Below are 27,758 nucleotides of genomic sequence, written 5' to 3'. Positions count from 1 at the left end.
GGGACAAGAGAGGATCCACTGGAACGGGACAGACAGAGACACTCCTACACGTTCAGATCAGTGAAGGTGGACGATCCTCGCCGTCCTTCTGTTTCTTTTTCACACTCTTTCACTTGCGATCCGATGCCAGGAAGAGGGACAGTGAATAAAACCTCCAGACACACAGAGCGACACCTGGGGACTTTCAGCCGCACGATTCGCGGAGGAACGAACTGAAGTTGGACAAAGTTTTTGTCCGCGGGGAAATTTAGCGTGTCGTCCGCTTGATAAGAGCAAACCGAGAGGAGAGAGACAGCGATTTTTTTCTTCATCAAGAGACACGGGATACATGCCGCAAAACACCGCGGTCGCCTACAAGCTTCATTCGGGGCTGTTGTGTTTCATTGATTCATTCTTCCAGTGAGATTTCCGTGGGGTTCTTAAGGTAGGCGGTTTATGTTCTTATATCAACGTTTCTCTCTGACAAGCCGCGAATTAATGGTCAAATAAAAGGCCATTCATCCTTAACCTTTGAACTTGTTTAATTGTATCGAACTTTGGTTCTTTGCTCTGAAGCGTAACGCTTAAATGCATTGTGTGTCGCTAACATCTTTTTACTTATTTATTATTTATCTATAGATTTTGTACTTTTGTAGTATTTTTTTTTTTTTTTTTTGCTGAGTAACATTGTACTGCCTTTTATTTATAATTTTCTTAGAAAACTTATTTTCTGAGCGATATTTCACGTTTTATTTTTGTTTTAAACAATTGTATGCATCGTTTTCCAAATGAAACGAATTTTGTTCAATAAAAGTAGCAGATGGGTTCTCATCAAAAAACAATAGAAAATAAAACTGAAACTTATTACAGCTGACAAATGAGTTTAGTTTGTAGCCTAGTAATAAAAATTTTTTTCTTTTTCTACCAAACACATTGTTTTAACAATATATTTCTACACCATTGAAATGCACTGAAATGTTTATTTTCTGACATTTAGTTTTTATCTATTTATTTTAACACCGATTATTTGTTTTTATATTTCTTTTAAAAAAGAGAGGATGAGGGGTGAGTTTGCGCGCGGTGGATTTGTTTGGCTTCGAACTACATAAACTCAAAGCCTAAATATAAAAGAAATGTTTAGTTTGCACTTAAATGCAATCCTCCTGTTTTTATCCGTTAATGTTCATATTTGTTTCACATCACGGAAAGAGCGAGAGAGAAAGTTTGCACGGATTGTAAGGGTAGTTTGGCAGCTCTGTGAAAGATAAAACCCCGTTATTTTTGTTTCCAGAGTTTTGGCAGAAAATGTAGTGATGTGAAGACTGTTACTGGGCAGACGTGGAAGTCTGTGTCTTTGTTAAATAATTTTGTCTTTGCTAAATCATTTGGTTTGCATGCAACTCTGCAATTTATAACCCTAGCATTTCCTTTTTACGTTCAAATTTGCATTTTAAATGTATTGTAAAACCTTTAAATTGTTTGCTATGGATATTTGCTGAAAAACTAAAGAACTACCAACTAGGTATTAAAATGTATAAATTATATTTATTTTTTAAGGCCTGTTTCACAAAACAATACTTCACCAAATGCAAAAAATCACTGTGGTGTTGATGTGTAAAACTTACTTGAACAGATACCAGCGAGCTGAGCCACTAGATGATGTTTAAGATGAAGTTAAGAATGTTGTTTTGTTTGTGACATTCGCTTGAAGACTAAAAAGCAAAGGTGAAGAGTCTGTGAGAGAGGGAGAGAAGTGAAGTTTGTGAAGATGATGTTGTCAGAGTGTGTGTGTGTTGATAAGTAAGACTTATCTGTATCACTGTTTTCCAAGGCTCAGTGGGTGGCATGAGATTTTAGTCACTGCACAGTAATCTGTGAAAGTTCAAGATCAAAGACTGATCTTTCTCTCTCTTCTCTTTCTCTCTCAGAGCGAGCAGACATGTTTGGATGGGAGCGTGTGTGATAGCAGGAGCTGGCTAAGGCACGTCCAGATCTCTCCATCCACCCACCAACACAACCTCACAGCCTGCCAGATACATGAGCAGGTACGTGGAGAACACACACACACACACACACACACTCAAAGCACCTGCATGGCCGACATAATGAAGTGTTTAAAGGTGATTCTGCTTCCTTCTGCATTCTCGTTCTAGTTGTATGTGTTGTCTCGCTGTGTTTTTGTGTTTTGGTCTTTTGTATCTTGGCTGCAGCGTGAAGGACCACAGGCCAGGATCACACACACACACACACACACACACGCACTCTCTCGGTCAAGCATGATGATAATCACACATTTTGTATCTTTGCACTCAGATATGAGGGACGACAAATTCCTGAATCCTTATGGAGTGAAAGACAGTTAGAAAGAAACTAAAAGAGTGAGAGAAGACAAAGAGAATGAGTCACTTCCATAAATTTACAGCTTTTATTCACAGTGTTTTACACACCACAAAATGTTACTGTTTACTTTTTATTTTCTTCCTTAAAAGGTTAAACCAATTCTGTGAGGTTAGTTTGTCATTTTTGTGTTTAAAAGGCAACTTTTAAAGTTTTAAATCCATATTTGAAGAGAAACTGAGTAGCTGGATTAAGATAAACTGGATTCACTGAGCTATACTGAACTGAGTTTGACTAAATTAAGTTATATTTTAAATTGAGTTGAGTTGGTCTGATTTGAACTGAGATTAAATTGAGTTGAGTTGTACTGGATTAAACTGAGTTAAATAAAGTTAAGTCAAATTGAGCTGGATTTAATTAAAATTTAAGATTTAACTTAAGTTGGACTGAAATAAATTAAAATGAGGCAAACTGAGTTAAACTAAATTAGTTATGATTAGTTAGAGCAAATTAGACCAGACTGGAGTAAACCGAGATTAGAATAGATGGACTGGATTTAATCCAGACTGCATTGATCTGGATTTTAGCTGGGTTGGATTGGGTTGAGTTGAAGTTTTGTTGTGCTTTCTTGAAACACTACACAGCGCAGCAAGCTAAATCTATCAAAACAATAATCATGCCATCAGTTGATGCTATCAGGATTATTTTGGAGATATCACACCCTACTGAACATCCAAATCACACAGTGAGATATTCAGTGATTATGAAATTAATTTACTATTTGCCTGTCTACAGATAACAAAGAACTCTCAAAGCACCAGTCGGCCTTTTCAAGTGAAATGACGTATGCTGAGGATTCATTCTCATGTTAAACAGGCCAATTGTATTTTCTATATTCAACTTTGCAAAGTGAGATCCACTAGAAGAATCAAATCAAAACGTTTCTCAATCTAAAGTGTGTTTTTGATGTTTGACCAGTACGTGAATGATGAGAAAGCAGGACAATGTGATGGCTGAGAGGTCTAGATTTTCCAAATATTTTACTTTTCTAAAGGTTTACATAAAGAGAAACTGGAAAAGACAGAGAGGAAGAGAAACTGTTCAGACACAGCATTATGATATGGGCCATAATTGTTAATCTATGACACCTTGTCATAACAAAGAGTTGGGCTTAGACTTTATGGCTTCCGGCATCCCACATGTTTTTATAATCATGCTGTACCTCCTTATAGCGACAAAACCTGGAGAGAGAGATACAAAAGACTGACCGTTATCAGCTTTCATAAAGAATAGAGTTTGGCTGCGTGGAGGTGAAGGAATGTGCTCTTCTTTTTCCGATCTCACACTTTTTTCGCTTACAGCTTTCCTTTATTCTTTAAGATGTTATCTAGAAAAAATTACAAAATTGTAGCATGAATTTTAATCATGTTGCTGTTTAATGCTTAAATAGATATTTAAAATTGAAAAGCGGAAAATTAGCATGAAATAAAACACTAGATTCGTCATTTCGGTTAAGCTATTTAACGCTTAAATATTCTTAGTTAAAGTGTTACCTAGAACAATTAACAGGAAGAAAATCCATGGCTGGACAGATATTGATCGACTTGGTCACAAGGAATGCTAATTGTCTGATTATTCCAGTTTATCACTCGTCACCTTTTCACTGGACCTGGGGAAGGCGAAAGGGGGATTTCAGTGTGAGGCGTTGGTCAGTGTGAGAGTGTTTTTCATTCCTACAGTGCTGAACGAAGGATCTAATGGACCTGTTTATCAGGACATCAGTCGACTAACATCCGTTTCTCATAGACACTTACACAATAGAGCCGAGCTATGTGAGTCTGTGTGTGTGTGTGTGTGTGTGTGTGTGTGTGGTGCTTGTAGATGAAGTGACCTCTCTTACTTGGAGAGGAAAGTGTTGCGCTGTTTGCTTCAGTAATCCCTGAAGTCAAGGTAACGGTTATCTAGTGCACTTCTCAGTGCCCTCAAAGTCAAGTGCAATTGCCTGTGTATCTTAAAGTCTTGGAAAGATCAGCCCTGATGATAAATGTTTAAGGATTTGTCTTCTGTCGTTCGGTATGGGTCAAAATTGGTCATATTAGTGTAATATTATTTCTCCATGTACATTGAGGTCTAGGTATGGTAGAGGCCTGCTTTGTTGACTGTGTGTTTAAGGTAGACTCAGTTGACTCAATCTGTTACTATAAGAACTGAAAGTTTACAAGTTTACAACCTTCACTTCACCAGTTAACCTGAAACTGCCAGACATCCTAACCCAGACACACTCACTCGTTTCCGTAGGACATACTGTAAAAATGATTATTTATTTTTATATTTATTTATTTTTATTGTTATTAATTTCTTTTGGAAAATTCCGAGTTGTGTGTGTGTGTGTGTGTGTGTGTTTGTAATTTATTTATGTGCTTTTAGTATAGTTACTGTTTTTGTATTATACTGTATTTTATTACATTATATTACATTTGATCATTTTCATCTATTTTCACTTCTATATATATATTTATATGCATATACTTCCTTTATTTTTACCTTTGAGAGCATCCAGGGAGTGAGTGAGTATTTCTTATTTCTTATTTTATTTAATTTAATTTTAGAACACATTTATTTATTTATTTATTTTTACCTTTGGAAACGTCCATGGATTTATTTAATAGTTAGTTGTAGTACATGTACTATATATTTTTAATGCATTTTTTATATTCTTTTACACTGTAGGTAGATATTAATATTTTATCATTTTATTTTGCTTTTTTAAACATCCAGAGTGAATTATTTAGATCTAGCTAACTTCTGTGGTCAATATTGTCTAGCTGTAGTAACATGGTCTTACTCATCCTGATATATAACGTACTGTTGTGGTTACCACTCAAAAGTCCTCCTGATAATAAGCATTCATCCTCAGAACAGTGTGTGTGAGCGTGTGCATGCATTTAAACACACACACTTCTGTGGCATCTGAAAAGACTCGCAGGTTGGCACTCACCCGTGGCACTGAAGAAGCAGAGCACAGCCCAGGATGGGTTGCCAGGAGTGATGCCCAGTAAACTCTCCTGATCTCTGAGCATTGGCTGGCCTGCTGAGTCCCCGGCCAACAAGTTGTATGAGTGTGTGTGCCCATATCATTCACCCCACGGCCCCTCACACCGCATTTGAACAACTCTGCCTTTGTCTCGTACTCACAATATTATTGTGGTCCTTTGCTCCCTGTCTTTGTGCGTGAGTGTGTGCGATAAACACACACACACACAGAAAGAGGGTCGGCTGTGACATTACAAGTACAAGATATCAGAGATCTGCAGGAAGGCACCAGAAGGGGTAGACGGGCCGTGAAAGCGTGTGAGAGACTCCGTTCTCATGTTGTCTTGAGGGTCCTGCTAGTTCCCTGTATTCTCCTGTTAAACAATAGGGCAGGACTCGGTCCCTCCGTGTCCCCCGTGGCCTGCTGGGTCTTGTACACACACACACATAATGACCATGGCGTTTCCAAGGGGTCTCCACCTCTCTGTAGCCTTTATCATATTATCAGGAGTTTTTGTGCATGTCTGTTTGATTGTGTGACATCTCTAATAAGAATGCTCAAATGACACCACCAGACTGAACAGGAAGTGAGCTGTCTAATGCCTTCAAGGCTTGCCAAAAATAACACCATCCAAATAACACAACTGTTTCTCCCACTACCTATTGTGTTCACGCAGGAAGTGTGTGTGAGTCAAACAGATAGGTCTCCATTCGGATTCTTTAACACTGTTTCTTTCAAACACACACACGCTCAAGCTCAGGTTCCCATCATTGTTTGTCCATCAAAATGTATTGTCATTTGAAATCATTTATTTTTTTATTTCACATGCTCCTGAAAATACAGACCGCTCCACCATTTGGAAAATCCTGAGGATCTGTAAAATAAAATAAAAAGTAATTGTGATAAAATAAAATACTGAACCGACACTAAAATCTGATTTGTTAATAATGTAAAGTTTATCGAGTTTGTTTGTTTATTAGATAGTCATTCATCAAAAAGTTTATTTTGAACACGATATGTTTTCGAACAACTTGGCTCATTAATATTAACAAAGAATATTTTTTCATTTTTTTTTTTTATAGAAACTTTTGAAACTTTTAATGAATTTACTGATCAATTTAATACATCCTTGCTGAATATCTTTTCTTTAAAATAAATTAAATAGTAGTGTATCAGTATTCTGTCCCATGTTAAACATCTGTCTCTCTCTCTCTAGATCTTTTACCGTGTGGTCCGAGAGGTCCAGCCGGGTGAGGAACTCTTACTGTTCATGAAGGCTGAGGATTTTTCATGTGAGACCATGGCTCCAGACATACACGGTGAGTTTGCACTCATACGTACACAAACACACACACAAACTCGCTCGCTTGCAAACTCACTCATTCTGTTGTCCTGCAGAGGAGCGTCAATACCGTTGTGAGGACTGTGACCTGAACTTTGAGTCTGGTTCGGAGCTGTTGGACCATCAGAAGCATGCGTGCGGTACCCTGCCTTCCTCCGGATTCAAGCTGTCTAAGCAGGGTTTGCCCAGCGCCGCAGACGATCCTGATCTTGACCCGCTGCACTTACACACTCACCCCCTGAACTTACCCCACTCCCCGCAGGAGTGTAAGGAGTGTGAGCAGGTCTTTCCTGATGCCCAGAGGTTAGAACATTGCTGTTTTATTTTATTTTATTTTAAAACACTGCTGTTTTGTTTTATTTCATTTTAAAACACTTCTGTTTTATTTAGTTTTATTTTATTTTAAAACTGTTGTTTTGTTTTATTTAGTTTTATTTTAAAACACTGCTGTTTTATTTTGTTTTATTTTATTATAAAACACTGCTGTTTTGTTTTATTTAATTTTAAAACCGCTATTTTATTTTATACCAAAACACATTAAAATCTGATAATTCTGTCTTTCTCTTTTTCTGTCTTTCTCAGTCTGGACACTCACTCTCTGTCTCACTCCGATGAGAGGGAATATAAATGTGATCAGTGTCCGAAGGCCTTCAACTGGAAATCAAACCTGATTCGCCACCAGATGTCACATGACAGCGGCAAGAATTATGAATGTGAAAACTGCTCAAAGGTAGAGTCCAGACATTAGAAAAGACGTGTGAAAAACAGGCATCTCTTACTGTAACACACCTTCTGTTACCTCAAACTCAACAATAATTCTATCATGGAAAACCTGTAAAAAATGCAATTTTTAAAAAAGCAACTAACTAAATGGAGAACATTTTTTGTTGTTGACTTCAAAGGTTTTATGTCCAGTTAGAGCTAATTCATAAGCATGAACCTATAACATTATTGTTTACTTTTGTAGAATAATCAGTTCTGATACTTTCAGATTGATTCAAGATTCACTTGAGATCTACTCCAATATGATTCCTGCTATCTATAGGCTGTGTATGTAAACTTTGTCCCTATATCTCTCTCTCTTTACCCAGCAGGTGTTCACAGACCCCAGTAACTTGCAGAGGCACATTCGCTCTCAGCACGTGGGGGCGAGAGCTCACGCCTGCCCCGACTGCGGCAAGACCTTCGCCACCTCCTCGGGCCTTAAACAACACAAACACATCCACTCTTCCGTCAAGCCCTTCATATGTAAGTCACTCAGACCCTTCATATGTAAGTCCGCATGCTTTCTACTCTGAACACCACACTGCAGAGCTGGAGAGCTCCAGCATCCTTTTGAAATTCTCGCCAAATTTTGAATTTTTGATTCTAGATTGGATGCCTCAACTGGTATTTAAAGACAAGTATACCTTCAATGCACTGTAACTCGCTTTGGATCCACCAAATGAATAAACATAAATAGATTTGAGTTTTTTAAAGTCTGTTTTTAAAATGTTTTTGAAAGATTGGTGGAGCTCTCCAGTTGGCCTGGGTTATCCAGCATTTATGTTAATTTCAAATCGGTCTATAATCCCTATCTTGCACGTTTTAAAGTCAACATTAAACAGCATTTGCAACCCATTTTACTTCTAAAATGTGTCACATTTCACAGAAAAAATTAATATTCAGGTAGAAAAAATACTTTTGTACTGACCTGGGATTTATTGGATTGGGAAAAGTGGCAGTCAGAGAAGAGTTGTTGTTTTTTTATAAAAACGTACACTAATAAATCATGCACAATAAGAACAGAAATATGTGTTAAGAATTAAAATAGGGTCAGTTTTGATGTTGTCTTTAACATGAGGTACTGAAGAGCAATAACTGAAAATTATATTGATATTAGTATTATTATTAATATTAGTGTGTAATTGTTTATTATTATTATTTGCATCTAATAAATGTTAATATTAATCTTTAATTAATATGTTAATACTAGTGCTGTCAAACGGTTAATCGCGATTAATCACATCCAAAATAACATAACATATGTGAGTGTACTGTTTATATTTATTATGTATATGTAAATACACACACATGCATGTATATATTTAAGAAAAATATGTTATGTTTATATATTTAACATATTTATATATAATATAAATATACATGTAAATATTTTCCAAATATATATACATGCATGTGTGTGTATTTATACAAACATAATAAATATACACAGTACACACACATATATTATGTGAACAAAAACTTCTATTTTGAATGCAATTAATTGGGATTAAATGTTTGACAGAACTAACTAATACTTTATTTTTTAAAAAAAGTGTTATTCTGTGTTTATTTGCTATAACCTAAAACTGCCTTTTTTGCAGGCTGTTATGTTTGACATACTGTATTTATTGACTGTGCATGTTTTTGTGGTTGTAAGTGTGCTGTCTCTGTCCATGTGTACACTTCATTTGTGCTGTGGTGTGTGATGATTTCCAACATCTGATTCTTGGACAAATCTAGAGTAAATGTTACTGAAAATATTATACAGTACATACCAACATAATTATGTTCTTATAATCCTATCAGTCTTCTGGAACGCTCACTTTACCCTACATTTCCTTACAATGCATGTCAGTACACCACCTCTGCACTCTCAATTTCAATGCATGACCTCTGACCTCCGACCTCAATTCTTAATCTCATCATGCATAAAGAGCTCACTTGCCCCTCATAACGATTTAAACGTCTAAAATCGTACTGTGCCCTCTGAACTTTGCACGATTGAACTTCATGCATTGACCCTCGAAGTGCTGATCCCACACAGCTTGTGTAGACATTCCCCCCACCGCCACCACATATCAGACAGTAACTAGCTTGCTAACTCTGGCCATTCCAGGAAAATCACTACCACATGCAGGCCGACTCATACAGAGACTAACACACAGCCATTTACAGCAATCAGCATTTGAACAAGCACAGCTAACAACACTTAATGACCTCGCAACAACACACAAACACACACACCGAACTACACCACACACATGCACTTTGATGCATACACAGGCAAATATACCGGTACGCTCTGTAACCAAGTGAGTCTTATTCAGTCGTATTTTTATCCTTTGTTAACATTCATTTCAATTCAGTACTGAAAAGTAATGATAAAATATAATATAAATATATATATATATATTTGAGTCAAATTGTACTCAGATTTGTTGCTTATGAGGTTTCATCTCAGTTAGGATGCTCACTAGGTTTTGAAACAGAGCCATAAACTCACAAGTGTCTTTGTTTGCATATATGTGTTCATATACTTAATTCTGGACTTATTACTGAAAAAAAACATTGACAAAAATATTGTTAATTATTCTAAACTAAAAGAGAAAATCTCCCTTTTACAAAAACACTCATACACATTCATTTTACTACTGGCTGCGGAATGTGTTTATAATATTTCTTTACAGTTTAATAAGACCTGACAAAACAGCGCTCTGAAGTGCCCACAGATCTTCCCTCATACACGGCCCAAATTTCACACCTGTTCCTCCGAGTGTGTCCAGTTGTTCACAATTATATAAGCAATGTATGTGCGTGTGTCTGCTGTGCTTCCTGAATGTATGATATCCAAGCAGTATGTGTGTGTACAGAAAAACCCACCACGAACTCTTAAAGTGATAGTTCACCAAAAATTTAATTTCCATCATTTACTCACCCTTGTGTTGTTCCAAACTGAAAGCATTTCAAAAGAAAAAGTACAATATACAGTGTCCATACAATAAAAGTCAGTGGGGTCCAGTGTGGATTTAAACCCCACTGACAAAAAGAGTTCTTCAGAATATCTTATTTGTGTTCCACAGAAGAAAGAGTAACAACGTGAGTGTAAGTAACAATGATGGAATTATCATTCCTGTCTATCCTGTTTTTACCCTGCACTAATATTTACATCCCATCTCTTGATTAGTCTGTTTGAGTGACCGACTCTATAAACACACATCATGGTAGAACATCCTCTAATTCCGCACCTCACACCTCATGCAATCCGACAGGGATTAGCAAAACCACCTGCTAGATTCCATAAATTTTGAAAACATCACGTTTGCAATAGGATATGTGATTATGATGAGAAATGCGAGTAGTTAAAAGGCTCCATTTCACACTAGAGGTGTTAGACTGGTAATGTATAGGGTGCTTTTATCACTTTCAGAGTGTGCGTTAGGGATTTAACTGTATACACTGCTGTGAGGACGGAGTGTGTGTGCAGTGACATGGACAGCAAGAGTTTAGGATTCATCATGAGTGTTAAGAATGTTGTTTGACGACTGAACAGTGTGTAATGATGTGAGATGTCTGTGTGTGTGTGTGTGTGTGTGTGTGTATGTGTGTGTGTGTGTGTGTGTGTGTGTGATAGACAGAGACGTCGCTCGGTCCATGGGAACGGACCTGCGGGAGAGGATTCATTCAACTCTGTTTCCTTCTCACGCTTAAAATAGAGCCATTGTGATGTCCTTGTCTGTGTGTGTATGTGTGTGTGTGTGTGTGTGTGTGTGTGCACCTGCATTTGACATTGCATTCTTTTGTCTGCCATCCTTGCTTATCCTGCATTTTTGTTTGTTTTGTGAATGAATGTTTGTGTGGCATGCCTAAACTGACCATTGATTTACGGCATATGTCCATGTCTCACTGTCCCTAGGTGAGGTCTGCCACAAATCTTACACGCAGTTCTCCAATCTGTGCCGCCACAAGCGCATGCACGCGGACTGTCGCACTCAGATCAAGTGCAAAGACTGTGGCCAGATGTTTAGCACCACGTCGTCCCTAAACAAGCATCGGCGCTTCTGCGAGGGTAAAAACCATTTTGCTGCTGCTGCGGGAGGGTTTTTTGCCCAGGGCATGGCCCTCCCTGGCACCCCTGGCCTGGACAAATCCGCACTGGCTGGAATGAGCCATGGGAGTCCTGGTTTAGCAGACTATTTTGGGACGAACCGGCACCATGGTGGTCTGACATTCCCAGCAGCCCCTCCGGCATTCCCATTCAGTTTTCCAGGACTTTTCCCATCAGGACTTTACCACCGGCCCCCTCTAATCCAATCCACGTCACCCATTAACGGCCCTCCAAGCAGTGAACTAAGAAAAAGTCCGCTGCTGTCTTCACCCATCTCTGGGTCACATGACCTCTTGAAGAGTTTACGCAAGGATTCATTCAACGGGGAGAGCGAGAGCGTGGAGCATCAAAGGGAAGGATCCGTCTCCAAACCAAGGCACGGCGGGAAGATGAGCGACCAGTCGGAGAGTAGCGATCTAGACGACGTCAGCACTCCGAGCGGGAGTGAGCTGGAAAGCACTTCAGGTTCAGAGTTGGACAGCGAAGCAGAAAGCGACCGGGAACGGGTGCGAGTGCGTGAGAACGGGAAAGGCCCGAAAAGGAAGTCCAGCGGGTTCAACGATGCCCAAAGCCCGACTCTTGTCAGCTCCAGTAGTAGTAGCAATACCAATAACGGAAAAGACTTCCCTGTGCCGGGGCTCCTCCCACCATCTTTGGACGAGCAAACAGCTGTTTCTGGTGCCGTTAATGATTCAATCAAGGCAATTGCCTCCATTGCTGAGAAATACTTTGGTTCTACTGGACTTTCTGGCCTGCAAGATAAAAAAGTTGGGGCATTGCCGTACCCTTCCATGTTCCCTCTGTCTTTCTTTCCTGCCTTCTCTCCATCAGTCTATCCTTTCCCAGAAAGGGAGCAACTTAGACCTCCAGGCCACAAAGGGGAGCCAGAAAGCCCTCCGGTTGAGGGTAAAAAATTTCATGGCAGAAATGCTGAATCACCTTTTGACCTCACCACCAAACGGAAGGAAGAACGTCTTGCCGCCACCTGCGCCCCTTTGAAACCGGAAGCCTCACATGTACAATCAGCCAACCAGGATCAACCGCTGGACCTGAGTCTCGGTGGACGAAGCCGAAGAAAGAGTGTAAGAGGGGAGGAATTAAAAAAGAACCCTGTCTTTGGAGAGGAGAGGGTGGAACCGGAGCCACCCAAGGCCGATCCGTCCCTCCAACACGCAAGACCTACACCTTTCTTCATGGATCCCATTTACAGGTACTGTCAATCACATGTCCTTCCTACTCTCTTAGCAGAATGGAATTGACTTGGTTTGGTTAAACTTACCATGAGAACTGATAGAAGTTTAACATCAGCAGGGTTGAGAAGAGAAAGATGAACGATCCTTTCAAAGTCCTCAAGGACAAGTATATGCGGCCCGCTCCTGGATTTCTCTTCCACCCACAGGTGAGATTCATCAAAATATTTTCCCACTGCTAACACCATTTAATTTTATCACCTTGTCCCTGCTGTCCTGCACAAATCATTAGCCTACTTTGAATTGCCTCTTTCTGTGCTTCTGCAGTCAGTGTTCATGAAAGCTGTTCCAGACTCAAATGCAAATAAAAAGTACTGCATGACCAGTTTGAATGCTTTCTTTTGTAGTTCCCACCATTGGTACAAAAAGGTGGTGTGCAGAATTGTCACACATCTTACTTTACTCACAATAACATGATTATTTTTGCAATAAACTAATTTGGTTTAGTGCCACTAATAGTGCAGAAACTGCTTACAGCTGTTTTAAAATAAGTTCAGCACATTAACCAAATTCAAAGCAATTTTAAATGCTGACATAACATTACTTGTCCCGTTGAATGCAATTTCTACTATTGACAAAATATCTCCTTTGACGCTAGTATTGATGTAATAGCTACAGTATGTTGGCAGTAGCTTTACAGGGCCCTAGTGTTTTAGCATTAGCATAGCGACTCCCATGTTCCTCCATGTGGTTCTTTTACTGAGTAATCAGGTCCAGATGTGATATTCAGACAGGGTGGGAGTTTTGTGACATGTCTCTGTGTAGGTGTCTTTGATTATGATGTCACAATATGATACCCAGTTAAACTGCCAGAGCCAGACACTGACCCATATCCCTGGATGGAGACTTTGTATAAGTGTGTGTGTGTGTGTGTGTGTTTATTGTAAATCTGGAATGAGTGATTTTGTCAGAATGTAAGTGTGTGGTTCTGTGCCTGAGTGTCTCATTAGTGTGTATTAAGTACCATGTCTGCTTTATGTCATTGTATGTTCGCTATCAGTGTTCTGTAAAAAGAATACATAGTTCTCATATAAACCCACACACACACATGTCTGGTACACATATAGACACTGAAACACACTCATAGACGTTTACTGGTGTAGTGTTTTATTGGCTGTTTCAGGACAGTGTTTTATGGGCTGTTTCATTGGCCTGATTTATGCCCTGTGTATGCTTTGTGTCTGCGCAAGATAATATCCATATGTCCCTGACACACTGCCTAATGAGGTGACCTATCAGCATCCACGTTGTTGCACTATGCTCACTGGACTCTCTAATCAGCACCAGGGATGCTATTGACAACACAGATGTATTATGGGAAGTGCAGTTTTAAATCTACTGTATTAGTACGATGCTAAGCAGTAGAGAACAGTTCAGACACTGGGAGATCAAGTGGATTGAGGGGGATTTTTTTTTAAATAGTTATATTTATTATATTCATATTTTCATATTTTACTAAATATTTGTTTTTATTTTTTTAATCTGTATAATAATTGATGATAAATAATTAGCAATAAATGAAAAATACAGTTGATTTTCCTAATCACATTTTTCTTCTATTACCCCAGAAAATGGTAGCACAAAAAATTAGATAAATACTGCATAAAATAAAATAAATTCAGTCAATCAAGTGTGGGACATTAACCTTTACTAAACATCATATTGCATAATCACACATGATCAGTCTGATTCTTGATTTTGATTTGCTGTTTCCCTTCTGTCCTGCCCCCAGTTTCGCATGCCTGATCAGAGAACATGGGTAAGTTACTCCAAACCGAGTCATTCATGTGCTTTCACCCCACACACACACACACACACACACACACACACTTAATACTTACATGCTACTCACACACCCCTAACTTCTGCAATACACATGTACCCACAATGTAGTTCACTATTAGCATGACATGCTAGATGTAATGCATGGCTCAAACAAATAAATGCATGGATCAAATCACACCTAAAACCGCTAAATCTGGTCCAAAGTCATTTCCATTCAGAGAAGATCCATATATAGTCAGTAAACACCCACCCTTTTACGCTTTTTGCGTGATCTGTTCAATGCATGATGAGTGATTCATTCATTTTTTTGTATTTTAGTACCATCAAACAGCACAGTTGATTTTCTAAATAATATAAAAACACACAGCTAGCTTTAAAATGAAATGCTCTCTGGTTAAACATTGAAGAAATGTCTTTTGAATTCATGTGTCATTTCGTGCACGCATGTCTCCACTCTTGTGTGCCAGTGTGTGTGTTAACCAGACAGAACAGTTGTTATTTCTGATGGCTACCCCTGATAATGCAGTCAGTGTGAGTGAACGTGATTATTTACACAGAGAGACTAACAGACCACGGCTCTGATTTGGGGTGGCGACACTCCCGTACGGCATTGCATCACTGGAGGGGTAACAGTCTCTCTGGGGCCTGCTCTGAGAGTGTGTGTGTGTGATAGCACAAGGGGGGTTTCCAAACCCAAGACATCTGGTACCCTGATAAGATCAACAATTGAAAAAGCTCTTGCTAATGAAGGCCCTCTCAGACACACACTACTGAGAATGGGCAACTCAGCAGCTGCCCTACCACAGAGAGGGTGAAGACTACTTAGCAATTCAGGAAGTCCAATCGCTGCCGATCACAGATTTCTTTGGACTTAGTTGTTACAGCAATCATAGAGATACCAATCTATGGTAATATGTTTAGACTTCAAATACCAATCAAACTGGCTATAAAGTGTGTGTGTGTGTGTGTGTGTGTATTTTTGACCTACACATACTTTGTGGACAAAACCTCTGGCCTGGAGCAATGTTTTATTGTGCTTTTATAGCTCGGAAGATTTAATGAGTTATGTTTCATGTAACTTCGTTTCTCTGATGTTTAGATAAATAGACACAAATGAGCCAATTGTTGACATGCAGTAAGGTCATAGAGCTATAAAACTAATTTCGATAGCTAGTACAGATCATTTGGTCTTGGACGTATGTGATGAGAACGATTTGAGCTCATTAAAACTGACTTTTAATTGCACGCTATGCTATTTGGTCAAATCTGAGGACAGTTTGCGATATTGTAGTTACATGAAATTACTGGTGTATTTTTCTTTGGAGCTAAATCCTAGAAGTAGGAAATGTGAGCAAAAGTCTCCATTTGGTCTGCATTCAATCTCATTGAGAGAGAGAGTATTTTGTGTTCTCATTTAGAGATTAATGAGATCACTAGATAAACATGCTCGCTCAAGGCCTATGAGTGCTGTGGTTTAGTGGTCAGGCAGATAAGTGAAAAATGACTGTTTTGTTGAGTTGGAAATGCTAATACAGTGTTAGCCTAGCATTAGTAGAGACAGCACATAATCTAGATATGACAGTAGTTGATTAGAAACACTTCTATCTGTCCCTCCTTCTCTCTGTCTGTGTCTGTGATTTATGGAGATTGGGAGAGAGAGTTGGGGTATCCCTAATCAAACAGCTCTGACACTTCACATCCTCCCAGAGGATGTGAGCCTGACGTTCCAATGGAGAACTTTAACTCCCAGCTGTCATTCCTCATCAAATGTCTGAATTATCTCATGTCGATCTTTCAGTCTCTCTTTCGGGTACCCCTTTCTTTGTCCTCTCCTTTCACCTAATACGTATCATCTTTCTTTCTTTCATTCTTTCATTGATGTTTCTTCTAAGAAAAAAAATGCAAAACATCTAATATCTGCAAAATAATGTCAAGGAACTCTCTGTGAACTCTCATCAATATTTTTCATCAAATGCTTCCAAGATTCATCCTGTGTCATCCACATTCAGTTTACTTGTATGTCAACAACCATTTGTTTATACTTCATTCTTACATAACAGAACAGATTACTTGACTTTGACTTTGGATTGGGATACAGAAGTTCCCATTGACTCTCCATTGCTGTCTTTGTTTCTTAAAAATATCTTCTGCAGAAGGAAACAGACATTTCTTTGTGTGTTTATGTATGCATATCTGTGTGTGTCCTTCACTGTGAAGCAGGATTGATTTGTCACCAAAACCCAAAATAAGTAAAGGGGAAAATTCAATACACACATGAAATAATGCAAATCCACGCTGTTTTCTGAAAACCCTCACTGTTGCGCTGCGGTTGATAGGCCCGCTCGCCTACAGGGACCCCCCGGCCCTCCCTCCCCCAGCTCCGTCCCCTCCCTCTCCTTCCTATGATATCATTATTACTGCTGTCTCAGCCTTGATCAGTAATGTCAACATCTTTCATATTGACGAATGTGCTGTCTGCTCATATTGTGCACTGAATGCTTTATGGCCAACATAGGACATGAATCACTCCTGCTCTTCAGCATGCCTCACACACACACACACACACACATTCAGGCCTTATGTTGTTCTCATTCTTTGGCTGACGAACACATGTAGCTCTATCCCCTTTGAGAGTGTGTCCATTTCTGATGAAAGCAACTGTTAGGCTAAATTAGTAAATTGGCAGCGGTTCTTATCCACATGAATCTCTGAGTGTGTGCACATGTGTGGTCCATCTTATAACGTGCATTGTTAGTTGAGTTTGTGCGCCAATATTGGACATTACAGATCAGCGAAAGCATTTCACACTATTATCAGAGAGTGAAAGTTCACGGTCGGCTTTTTTCCCCGCACATTTGTGGTAGAATGCAACTCCACATCAATAAATACGAGTAACACAGTGGGGATGTGTGTTTTTAAAGACCTCACAGTGAGATAATAAAACTTTCCTCTCTCTTGCAGATGTCGGCGATTGAAAACATGGCCGAAAAGCTGGAATCCTTCGGCTCTTTGAAGCCAGACGGTGGTGACATCATGCGTTCCGTTCCCTCCATGTTTGACTTCCGGGCTCCACCCACCACCCTTCCTGAGACACTGTTACGCAAAGGCAAAGAGCGCTACACCTGCAGGTAACAATGTCGATGAACACTCAGTTCCTCCTAGCACAGACCATATCTTTGTTAACACAAAAAAATACAATGCTATCAGTCAAATTCATCTTGAACTTTGAGTAGTATTAACACAATATCAGTATTTAATTTTATAAATATTACAATTATTGGTAATAACGATATAATGAGACACCCTTAATTAATTAGATGAACTAGAGTATAATAAATAATATTTATTATAACTTTTGTTTGTTTTCTTGTTGTTTCATTAATAAGATGTTTAAGTAAACATTTGTTTGAAGTTTAATGAGTGTTGACATCACTGAATGTGGAATGCAGGGTGTTTTTGGGAAGTGTGTGTGTGTGTGTGTATTGCTGAGTATTGTTCCTGGAGATCTGTTTCCTTCCCCTATAGATACTGTGGCAAGATATTCCCACGCTCAGCCAACCTTACAAGACATCTACGGACACACACAGGAGAGCAGCCTTACAGGTGACACTCTCTCACACACCCACACACACTAATACTGTTTGATGTAATCAATTATTCACATACTCAGCAAATAGCATTGTAGCACATCAGTTTAATTATTTTTTTTGTAACTTATTTGAAAAAGTGAAACTTGCATATTCTAAATGCATTACATGTAAACTAAAACATTTTAAAAGTTTTTATTTTTATTTTGATGATTAGAGCTTACAGCTCATGAAAGTCAAAAATCCAGTATCTCAAAATATAATATTTCCTAAGATCAATCAAAAAAAGGATTTGCAAAACAGAAAAGTTCAAGTTCTTTAATGTATGTTCATTTATGCACTCAATGCTTGGTTGGGGATCCTTTAGCACAAACTCCAGCATCAATGAGGTGTAGCATGGAAGCGATCAGCCTGTGGCACTGCTGAGGCACTATTGAGCCTTCAGCTCGTCTGGATTGTTGGATCGACTGTTTCTCATCTTTCTCTTGAAAATATACCATAGATTCCATATGGGGTTCAAGTCAGGCATGTTGGTTGGCCAATCAAGCACAGTAATATCATGGTCAGCAAACCACTTGGAAGTGGTTTTGGCACTGTGGGCAGGTGCTAAAGTCCTGCTGGAAAAGGAAATCAGCATCTCCATAAAGCTTGTCAGCAGATGGAAGCATAAAGTGCTCCAAAATCTCCTGGTATCTCCTGCATTGACTTTGGACTTGATAAAGCACAATGGACCAACGCCAGCAGACGTCACGGCACCCCAAATCATCACTGACTTCAGAAACTTTACACTGGACTTCAAGCAGCTTGGATTCTGTGCCTCTCCAGTCTTCCTCCAGACTCCAGACCTTGATTTCCAAATGAAATGCAAAATTTACTTTTATCTGAAAAGAGTACTTTGGACCACTGAGCAACAGTCCAGTTCTTTTTCTCCACAGCCCAGATAAGACACTTCTGACATTGTCTCTGGTTCAGACGTGGCTTGCTAGCCCTTTTCCTGAAGACGTCTGAGCGTGGTGACTCTTGATGCACTGACTCCAGCTTCAGTCCACTCCTTTTGAAGCTCTCCCAAGTGTTTGAATCGGCTTTGCTTGACAGCATTCTCAAGCTTGTGGTCATCCCTGTTGCTTGTGCACCTTTGACTACCCAATTTCTTCCTTCTAGTCAACTTTGCATTTAACAGCCACCCCTTTCAGTAATGACCTTCTGTGATTTACCCTCTTTGTGGAGGGTGTCAATGATTGTCTTCTGGGCCATTGCCAAGTCAGCAGTCTTCCCCATTATTGTGGTTTCAAAAACATTTTAAATGTTTTACTTTACATGTAATGAATATAGGATATAAATAAGTTACAAATTTTTTTTTTTAATAATATTCTAATTTTTTAAGATGCACCTGTGTATATATATGTATATATATATATATATATATATATATATATATAATTTTTATTTTTATTTTATTATTATTATTTGATATTACACAGTTATTGTCACTGGGTAAGTGTGAGGTAAAGTCCAAGAGAGAAAAGGACAGACATACAAGGGAGACTGAAGGAAGTGTGTATGAATAATGAAGGTGATGAGTGCCGTACAGCTGCAGGCCAGCAAAGGCAGCTGGGTAATTAGGCCCGTGTTTGGGGCTCAGACTCTTTCAGAGAGTTTTAAAATACTGCACAGAAACAGGCATGCGCACACACTGCGTTTGTGGTCCGTCTGACCACAGGGGAGGTTTGTACAGGGCTGTGTTACTTTCCAGATAGCCTCAATCTCCTCGTGCTGGCAGCACTTTAAACGAGCCGGTGATCAGCCTTTAACTGCAATTTAATTTCATTTTTTTTCTGTTACATGCGGAGGGGGCAAGACGGAGAGAGAGGGAGAGATAACAGGTTCCTGGTAGACACAGTTTTGTGCACAACTCTATGGTGGAGGGGAAGATATGATCACGTAATCATACAGATAATTCTGCGTGAAGAGACTTGGCACATGCAGTCATTTTCAGAGCAGAGGGAGGATGTGGACGAGAGAGTTTGAGTGTTACTGAGTTGGCCAAAGATTAGAGACAAAGAGTTCATGACCACTCAATCATGTGTTTAGGACCCTGCGTGTATCCAAGACGGATAACACGAGAGAGTTTGATTCCCTGTGTCTGTATATTGTAAATACTGTATGGTCTAATTATGTTCATATGTGTCTGTGTGTCCACAGATGTAAGTACTGCGATCGTTCGTTCAGTATTTCGTCAAATCTTCAGCGTCACATCCGTAACATCCATAATAAAGAGAAACCCTTCAAATGCCACCTTTGTGACCGATGCTTCGGGCAACAAACCAACCTGGACCGGCACCTCAAAAAGCACGAGAACGGTAATTTATCAGGTATCCATACTCATATAAAAAATATATATAATTCATTAAAAAAAACACCCATTTTAATGTTTAGCATTTGTAAATAACCTTATTAGCAGCTGTTGGTTATTTAATATTTACATTAATACACCTAAATTATACTAATATGTGTTGTTTTTACGCGTAGGCACGGCAATGTCGTCTCCCCGTTCAGAGCTGGACAGTGGCAGTGCCATCTTGGAAGACAAGGAAGACTCGTATTTTAACGAAATACGAAACTTCATCAGTAACACAGCACGGAACGCCACTTCTCCGTCACACTCCGAGGAAGGGTAAACACAGTCTTCTTCCTCATTTACACTAATAAATACACAGTTCATACAAAAATCCAACTTTTTTGGGGGTGAAACAGCTCACTCATCATCAGAGCCTTGGCTTAGTGGGTAACGCATATGTTCTGTCTGTCTGTCAAATCAGTGTATGTCCAAAGTCCACAGACTGAGCTTCTATGTAAAATTTTAGATATTCACATTACTCCCAGTCATGTGTGGGCTCACGCACACACGCAAACTCACACGTAAATGGAGTGTCCATTAGGCTGTCAGTCATCAGTTGGCACTAGTTGCCTCAGGCAGATTGGAGGTTATTATACACAAACATTACTGAACACAACACTTCTCATGCCTTATTCATTAACCCTCACCTCTGAGTGAATAGCATCACATGAAAGGAGCGGGCGGGTATCTCAGCACATGTGAACGTATCTGTGTGCGTACATATATTCTGTGCGGTTGTTAATCATTAGCCTGTCGCCTGCAGTTTTTAAGAGCAAAGATTAGGGCAGGTCTCCAGCAGGACGTGATTACTGATTGGCCGATTGCGAGCGCGTGCAGAGCTCTGTTGACTTTTGGCTGCGTACATGAATTTTGCCATCTGCATATGATAATTATCACTGATCATTTCCCAGCAGTGATCATCAGGTTGGATGACGGTTTAAATGTTTGACCTGGTCATCCGTGTGTGTGACAGATAAAGATCTTACATGCTTTCGTTTTTTGATTTCTTCATTGTTTCATTAAAAAGATCCTAGAGTCATTACAGCATCGGCTGTGTGTGTGTTTGCACGCGTCCCACATCTGGTCCCAACATGTGTTTGTGAACAGGAAGTAGGTGTGGGAGAGGAGGTCAGAGGTCGCTGAATGTTTCCTGTCAGAGTGACTGCTCCTGATAGATACTTTATCCTCCACAAATTACCACAGCTCTCTCTAATTAGCCGATCTGTTTTCATCATCACGCTCGCTGCTTCTTTCGTTCTCTCGTTCCCTCTCTTAAGGTATTAGCAGGGTGCGGAGTGATGAAAGAAGGTGATTTCGGGGATTATCAGAGATGTGAAAAGGGCTATGTAGATGTAAATTAAATAGATAGTGGTGAGAGATGAAACCTAGAGGAAACATGTAATTGCTCAAAGTCAATGGAGTTCTCAAGTTATGTTTCACTTAAGTATCAACTTTGTCCCAGATTTCTAATGAAGATTGTTGATATGCAATAAGAACATAGATAGATGGATAGATGAATGGATGTTTGGACAGATGGATAGACATATGCAGTGTTGGGAAGTTTACTCTGGAAATGTAACGTTACCATATTTAAAATGCAACAAGTACTTTAACTATTTTAATTGCTTAAAGTAATGTAGCTGATTACATTTGATTACTTTTTGATTACATTTCTAAATTTTTTCATAATTTTTCTAAACTGTTAATCATTTTCAAACATTTAAACCAGGCAGGGTTAACCCTACAGTTGTACTCCAAACTGGTAACTGTGAGTCTTTCAAAATCCTTCATCACTTTAATTAAGATTATAATAATTAAATTTTAAAGCAGAGCAATCAGACTTTAGCACTTCTTTTTACTTTGAGATTGTTCTGAGGTTAAATACAGATTTAAATTCATAAGTATGATTGTTTAATAGCTATTATACTGTTATTGAAATCGAATCTTTGCATAGCTACGACAGGAAACAATGGCATACAACAATACCTAGGGAAAAAACTGTTAATTTAAAGGCAGCGGCTATTTGCACCAAGTGCAAATAGCATATTTTTAGCGATGGATTCTATTTACACTATGTTAAAATAGCAAGATTTTCTGCTATTTATACTACTTATTGCAAATAGTGGCAATTATATGCACCTCAGTATTGTAGTACATTATAAAACAGTACGCAATAATAACGTACTGAGTGTAAATTATCATTTTAATTCAAATTTATTAAATGGATGCCACCTTATTGGGACAATAAAGCCCTCCCTACACCTACCCTAACCCTACCCAATACTTTATTTTCAACTTTTTGATTATTTCCTTAATTTTTATTGAAAATAAATGCCTTTCTGATGCGATATGAGATTTGAAAAGGGAGAAAAAATGTTTGGCAAAAGGTGGGATCGAACTCGGGTCGCTCGCGTCAAAAAGCATGCGCCTTACCATCTACGCCATTGAAACTGATGTTAAACTTGCTTTTTTTTTTAATGTTAACTAACCCAACCACACGTTAGTGGGCGGAGTTGGTGTAAATAGCCTTTGCCAACAAGATGGGCTATTTGCACTTAGTGTAAATAGACACTTGCAATTTAAAATGCAAAGCATACACAAACCCAAACGGGAAATAAAATAAAATAAGTTATCAAATAAGTCCTATTCTGTGTCCTAAACTCCTGAAACATTGGTTTTAGAGCAGTCAATGCAATTTTGGAAAGAAATCAATCAAATGTGTGTAAAAAAATATTCAGATGTAACCCCCTTTAGTAATCGTTATAATTTTCAGAAGTAACTGTAATTTAATTACTCATTTTTCTCAGTAACTGTAACAGATTACATTTACATTTATTGGTAACACTCTATTTTAAGGTGTCCTTGTTACACAATACATGTACTTAATAACAATAACTTATGCATAATTACATGCAAGTAACCCTAAACCAAATCCTAACCCTAACCCTACAGAAAGTACTTCTAGTTAATAAATATTACTCAGTACTTAAATGTATAATTACACTGTAACAAGGACACCTTAAAATAAAGTGTAACCCATTTATTTTGTAATTAAATTACATAATTCCATTACATGTAACTAGTTACTCCCCAATGATGGATGGATGGATAGACAGATAGATAGTTTTTAAACTTCAGATGGGAAGTTGCTATTTTAAGATAAAATAGTGGAAGGAAATAGTGGAATCAGGACAAAACGAGTGAATCAACCTTAATATGGCTCCTTTGGCTGGCGTATATTTGTGTGTGTGTGTGTGCGTGTGCGTGTGTGTGTGTGTGTGTGTGTGTGTGTGTGTGTGTGTGTGTGTGTGAGTTTGGATAGCTGGCCTCTGTCTCAGTGGGGAAATGGCTACTTTGGCAGCTCCTTCTCTCCACTCACCAAATGGGCTGTCAGCTAAATATTTGGCCTATTAGATGAATTGGAGATAAAGAAGAAAATAAACTAGGGAAAGAGGAGATGTGAGCTGTTTGAGTGAGAGAGAGAGTTGAAAATAAGTGAGAGGAAGTGTAGAAGCCTGCTGTCTAAGTGCCCTGCCGATGGGCGGCCCGTTTCTGCCAACCAGGGGCCCTCATAACTGATGACAAACAGTCTCTTTCTCCAACACACTCGCCTTCTTTCTTTGAGCATTTCCTCTCATTTAGAAAGCGTGGGCATGTGGTTCTGCTTTTTAAGGTGGTTTATTTTTTCGAGGCAAACAGAACTTGGTTTCAGCGCTAAATGATTTTCTTTCTGTAATCAGGGATCGGTGTATCAGTCAAAAATTCATGCCTGCATAATGTCATTACAAATGATTTTCTTTGTTCTCCGTAGGCTAAACGGCAGTCATTTTGATGGCGACAAAGCCCTGCCTGGTCAAGGGTCGCGTGACCTGGACGAAGAAGAAGGGGAGGAGCTCGGAGCAGAAGAAGAGGAGGCGGAGCATAGTGACAGTGTCAGGAAACCCAGCGAGGACGGCGTGCCCAGCAGTTTGGATCACGACATAAACGATGACATCGATTTCGAGGGACCAGATGATCTGGAGATGAATAGCAAATCCTCGCCACGCAGGTATGTGGATAAAGAACTTGTTTATACTCATTTATTGTGTGGCTGTAAATTAATCTTCTAAAAATAATCTCTACATCGTTTGCAGGTTTAATGAGGATGAGGACGATGAAGATCACAGCAGTTTCTCCACGCTGGATCACATCCGTCACTTTAGTATGGAGGATGGAGACCTCAGCGACAGTGATGTCACCAGCTTTGGCCCCGCCCACCTGCAAGAGGGCATCAAGCAGCCTCTATACAGGAAATCTAAATCACAGGTATAACCTTATAGAGCACAAAACTAAAACGATCTTTTTAAAACTACTTTTTCAAAATAATATCAATTCAGAAAAATATTCATTTTTATTATTATTTTATATTATTTTAAAATAAATTACTTATTTAAATACTAATATTTTATTTCAGTGTTATGAATAATAATAAAAACAACAATTAGTAGTAGTAGTTGTAGATAAAGTATTTTTAATAATAACAGTTATCAAAATGTCCATGATCGTTTGTGTTTTATAATTAACATTATTTGATTATTTTATTAATTGTATTATTGATATAAATGACAATATTATTACTGAAAAATATTTGTAAAAATATTAAATGAATATTTAAAAAAAATACTTTCAATAAATAACTTATTTTTGTGTTATTATTAATATTAATTAATAATAATGAATTATTTAGTAATCGATAATAATACGTTTTTTTAAAAACTTTAAATAAATTACTTTTAGAATTATTAATATTTTATTTTAGTGTTATTATTATTGTTGTTTGTGTTTTATTATTATTGTTGCTATTATTAGTAAATAAGTTATTATTAATAATAATAATTCATCATAACAAGTAGTAACACATTTTTCATTAATGCAATTTGTGTACTAAAATTTACATTATTTTATTCATTATTATTAATAACAATAATAATAGCATCATTAATATTATTATTAAATATGTTTATATATTAAATATATTGAATATATCATTCTTTTTATCAAATATATTTTCTGTGAATTTAGTTGGTGTATTTGTAACTGTATGTCTCTCCTTTTTTAGGCATATGCTATGATGCTGTCCCTAGCTGATAATGATCCACTCCATTCGTCGACCCATAATGCCCCGATGTGGCACAGCTTGGCCCGCGCTGCAGAACCCAGCGCCATTCAGTCTCTCAGTCACGTATGACACGCCCATGTACCATGTGACCTAACTTAACATTGTGTTAGACTACCGCCAGAGTCCCTGGTCCACACTCACACCTGCACAAGTGCCCAAATCCTCAATCACTTCCACCACACACACCCAGATCCTGTGCATAGCAGCTCACTGTCCCACATACATCAACAAATGATTGACTGACTGTTTGATTGACTTATTGATTAGTGGGAATGACAATAGTGTCAGTAATTGTGATGGTGGTGATGAAGACGATGATGACAATAGTAGTAAGATGTAAAAATAATTGTATTTATTCTGTCAAGTTCCAATGTTTTGCACAGCAGTGGCAGCTGGTGAACAGTTTTTGAGATTGCTAATGAAACGTCGGTGTCCGCTAAAACCGATGGTTACTAAGAGTAACAAATAAGAGTCTTCCACAAGACAAATGTGATCGCAGACTATTCAGGCACAACCGCTTACCGGCCTGTAAATATCTTTAGAATTACCGCCATCACAAACACAAATAAACGCAAATACAGACACGCAAAACAACCATGTGTGTTTTTCAAACATTATTTTTGGTCTTGTACAGAAACGTACAAGTTTACAAAGATATGCGAGGGGTTGTGGGGTTAGTGTTTCTCTTTTAAGATATTCTCCAGGAGTTTGTGAATTTGAAAACGTAAACAGATACACATAAAAGGTGTGACCTTTAGACCGCTCACTGACGCTGCTTGTAAAAAAAAAAATAGGTGTAAGGAGCGAGACGGTGACTGTTTTCAAGTTCTGTCCAATTAAAGCACTGCATTACCTTCAATCCACAAAAACATGCTCTTTTTAGTTCGTTTCTTTTTTTAAGATGGAAGAGTGGTTGTAAAAAATACTAGAATTTTTTTTTCTAAATTGAAAAAAATAGTTTAAGAATTGAATCTGTAGAACTCGCGTAAAGGGCATTCTATCATTTCCATAGTAACTTCTTCCATTAGTTGGCGAACCATACCACTAAATAGCCTGAATACTAGTCTTTAGCTACACCATCCTCGTGTCTTTCATTTATAGACAATCATGGGTTCCTTGTGTTTATTTTTTTCCCCTTGTCGTTTGTTGCTTTGTTTTTGTCTCTCTTTAATTTCTTGGTTGATGTCGTCAATGTTATTGCTGTGTATCTTGAAAGTTGTATTTATTTCTCTGCAAACTGTAGTTTGTTTACTGAATAGCACTGCTCTCAAGCGCCCCTTGTGTTGAAATGAAGAATTTCTCACTGAAAATTTTGGGGGAAGAGACTCTACTGGGGTTTGTAGAAACGTCTGAATGCCAGATAGTATTAAACGTACCATCACAGCTTATACTTCTAATAAAACTGGTAAATGATATAGATATTACTTAGGTTTTTTGTATCACAATTTATTGATTCAACTGTAAAATATAAAAAAATGAGAAAATAGAGAAAAAAAGGAAAGAAGAATAAAAACAGCTGATATTATTTCTTCATAAAACGCATGATTGGTCCAAGCTGTACCTGACATTTTCTATGGTTGTCTGCAAGCTTGTGTGACGTTTGGGTCCATGTTGATTTTATGTGCCAAACCTAGGAGAAATGCCAGATTTTCTTTATCCTCACGAGGTGATGGACCAGATCTTATCCTATTTTACTTTGTTTGTTTTTTTTTATGTCGATGTTTATAATCCCATTTTTTAAAGTAATCAGTGAGTTGAGGTACTTCTGTTTTAATGCTTTCTACAATGTAACTGTATTGCATTATAATTCAATACTGTGGGAGGAGTTACTGAGAAATAAAAAAAAAACTCCTATGTGGGCGGACTGTGCACTCTCACACCGGCTCTGTCTCTGTTTGTCTCTTTATCTCTGTTTAGGGTGACTCTAACGAAAGAAATTGTAAGGTCATATTTCACCCCAAAAGTGAAAGAATAGATTATATATCAATTGTATTTTGCATAGATAAAATAAGGACTAA

General features: G+C 38.3%; 1 protein-coding gene across 5 annotated transcripts; it reads left to right on the top strand.

The window, feature by feature from the left end:
- On the top strand, positions 1–27,621 carry mecom (MDS1 and EVI1 complex locus). 5 transcript variants are annotated; one of them, XM_079387289.1, is made up of 16 exons: positions 1–424; positions 1,908–2,024; positions 6,567–6,669; positions 6,749–6,995; positions 7,275–7,422; positions 7,784–7,940; positions 11,371–12,772; positions 12,871–12,961; positions 14,545–14,571; positions 17,559–17,725; positions 18,123–18,200; positions 20,387–20,544; positions 20,714–20,858; positions 24,394–24,630; positions 24,716–24,887; positions 25,681–27,617. In XM_079387289.1, the coding sequence occupies exons 3-16, from the start codon at positions 6,621–6,623 to the stop codon at positions 25,807–25,809; spliced, it is 3,207 nt and encodes a 1,068-aa protein (XP_079243415.1). In that variant the 5' UTR covers positions 1–424; positions 1,908–2,024; positions 6,567–6,620; the 3' UTR covers positions 25,810–27,617. The 5 variants fall into 5 exon arrangements, with proteins under 5 accessions (XP_079243415.1, XP_079243414.1, XP_079243413.1 ...); XM_079387288.1 differs by having other exon boundaries at positions 2–424; positions 7,787–7,964; positions 12,874–12,961; XM_079387287.1 differs by having other exon boundaries at positions 6–424; positions 7,784–7,964; positions 12,874–12,961; positions 20,387–20,556; positions 25,681–27,621.
- The last annotated feature ends 137 nt before the right edge of the window (positions 27,622–27,758 follow it).

The sequence above is a fragment of the Barbus barbus genome (assembly GCF_936440315.1).
Source record: "Barbus barbus genome assembly, chromosome: 31".
NCBI lineage: Eukaryota > Metazoa > Chordata > Actinopteri > Cypriniformes > Cyprinidae > Barbus > Barbus barbus.
Note: the sequence above shows the minus strand (reverse complement) of the source record. Positions and strands in the feature narration are given on the sequence as shown.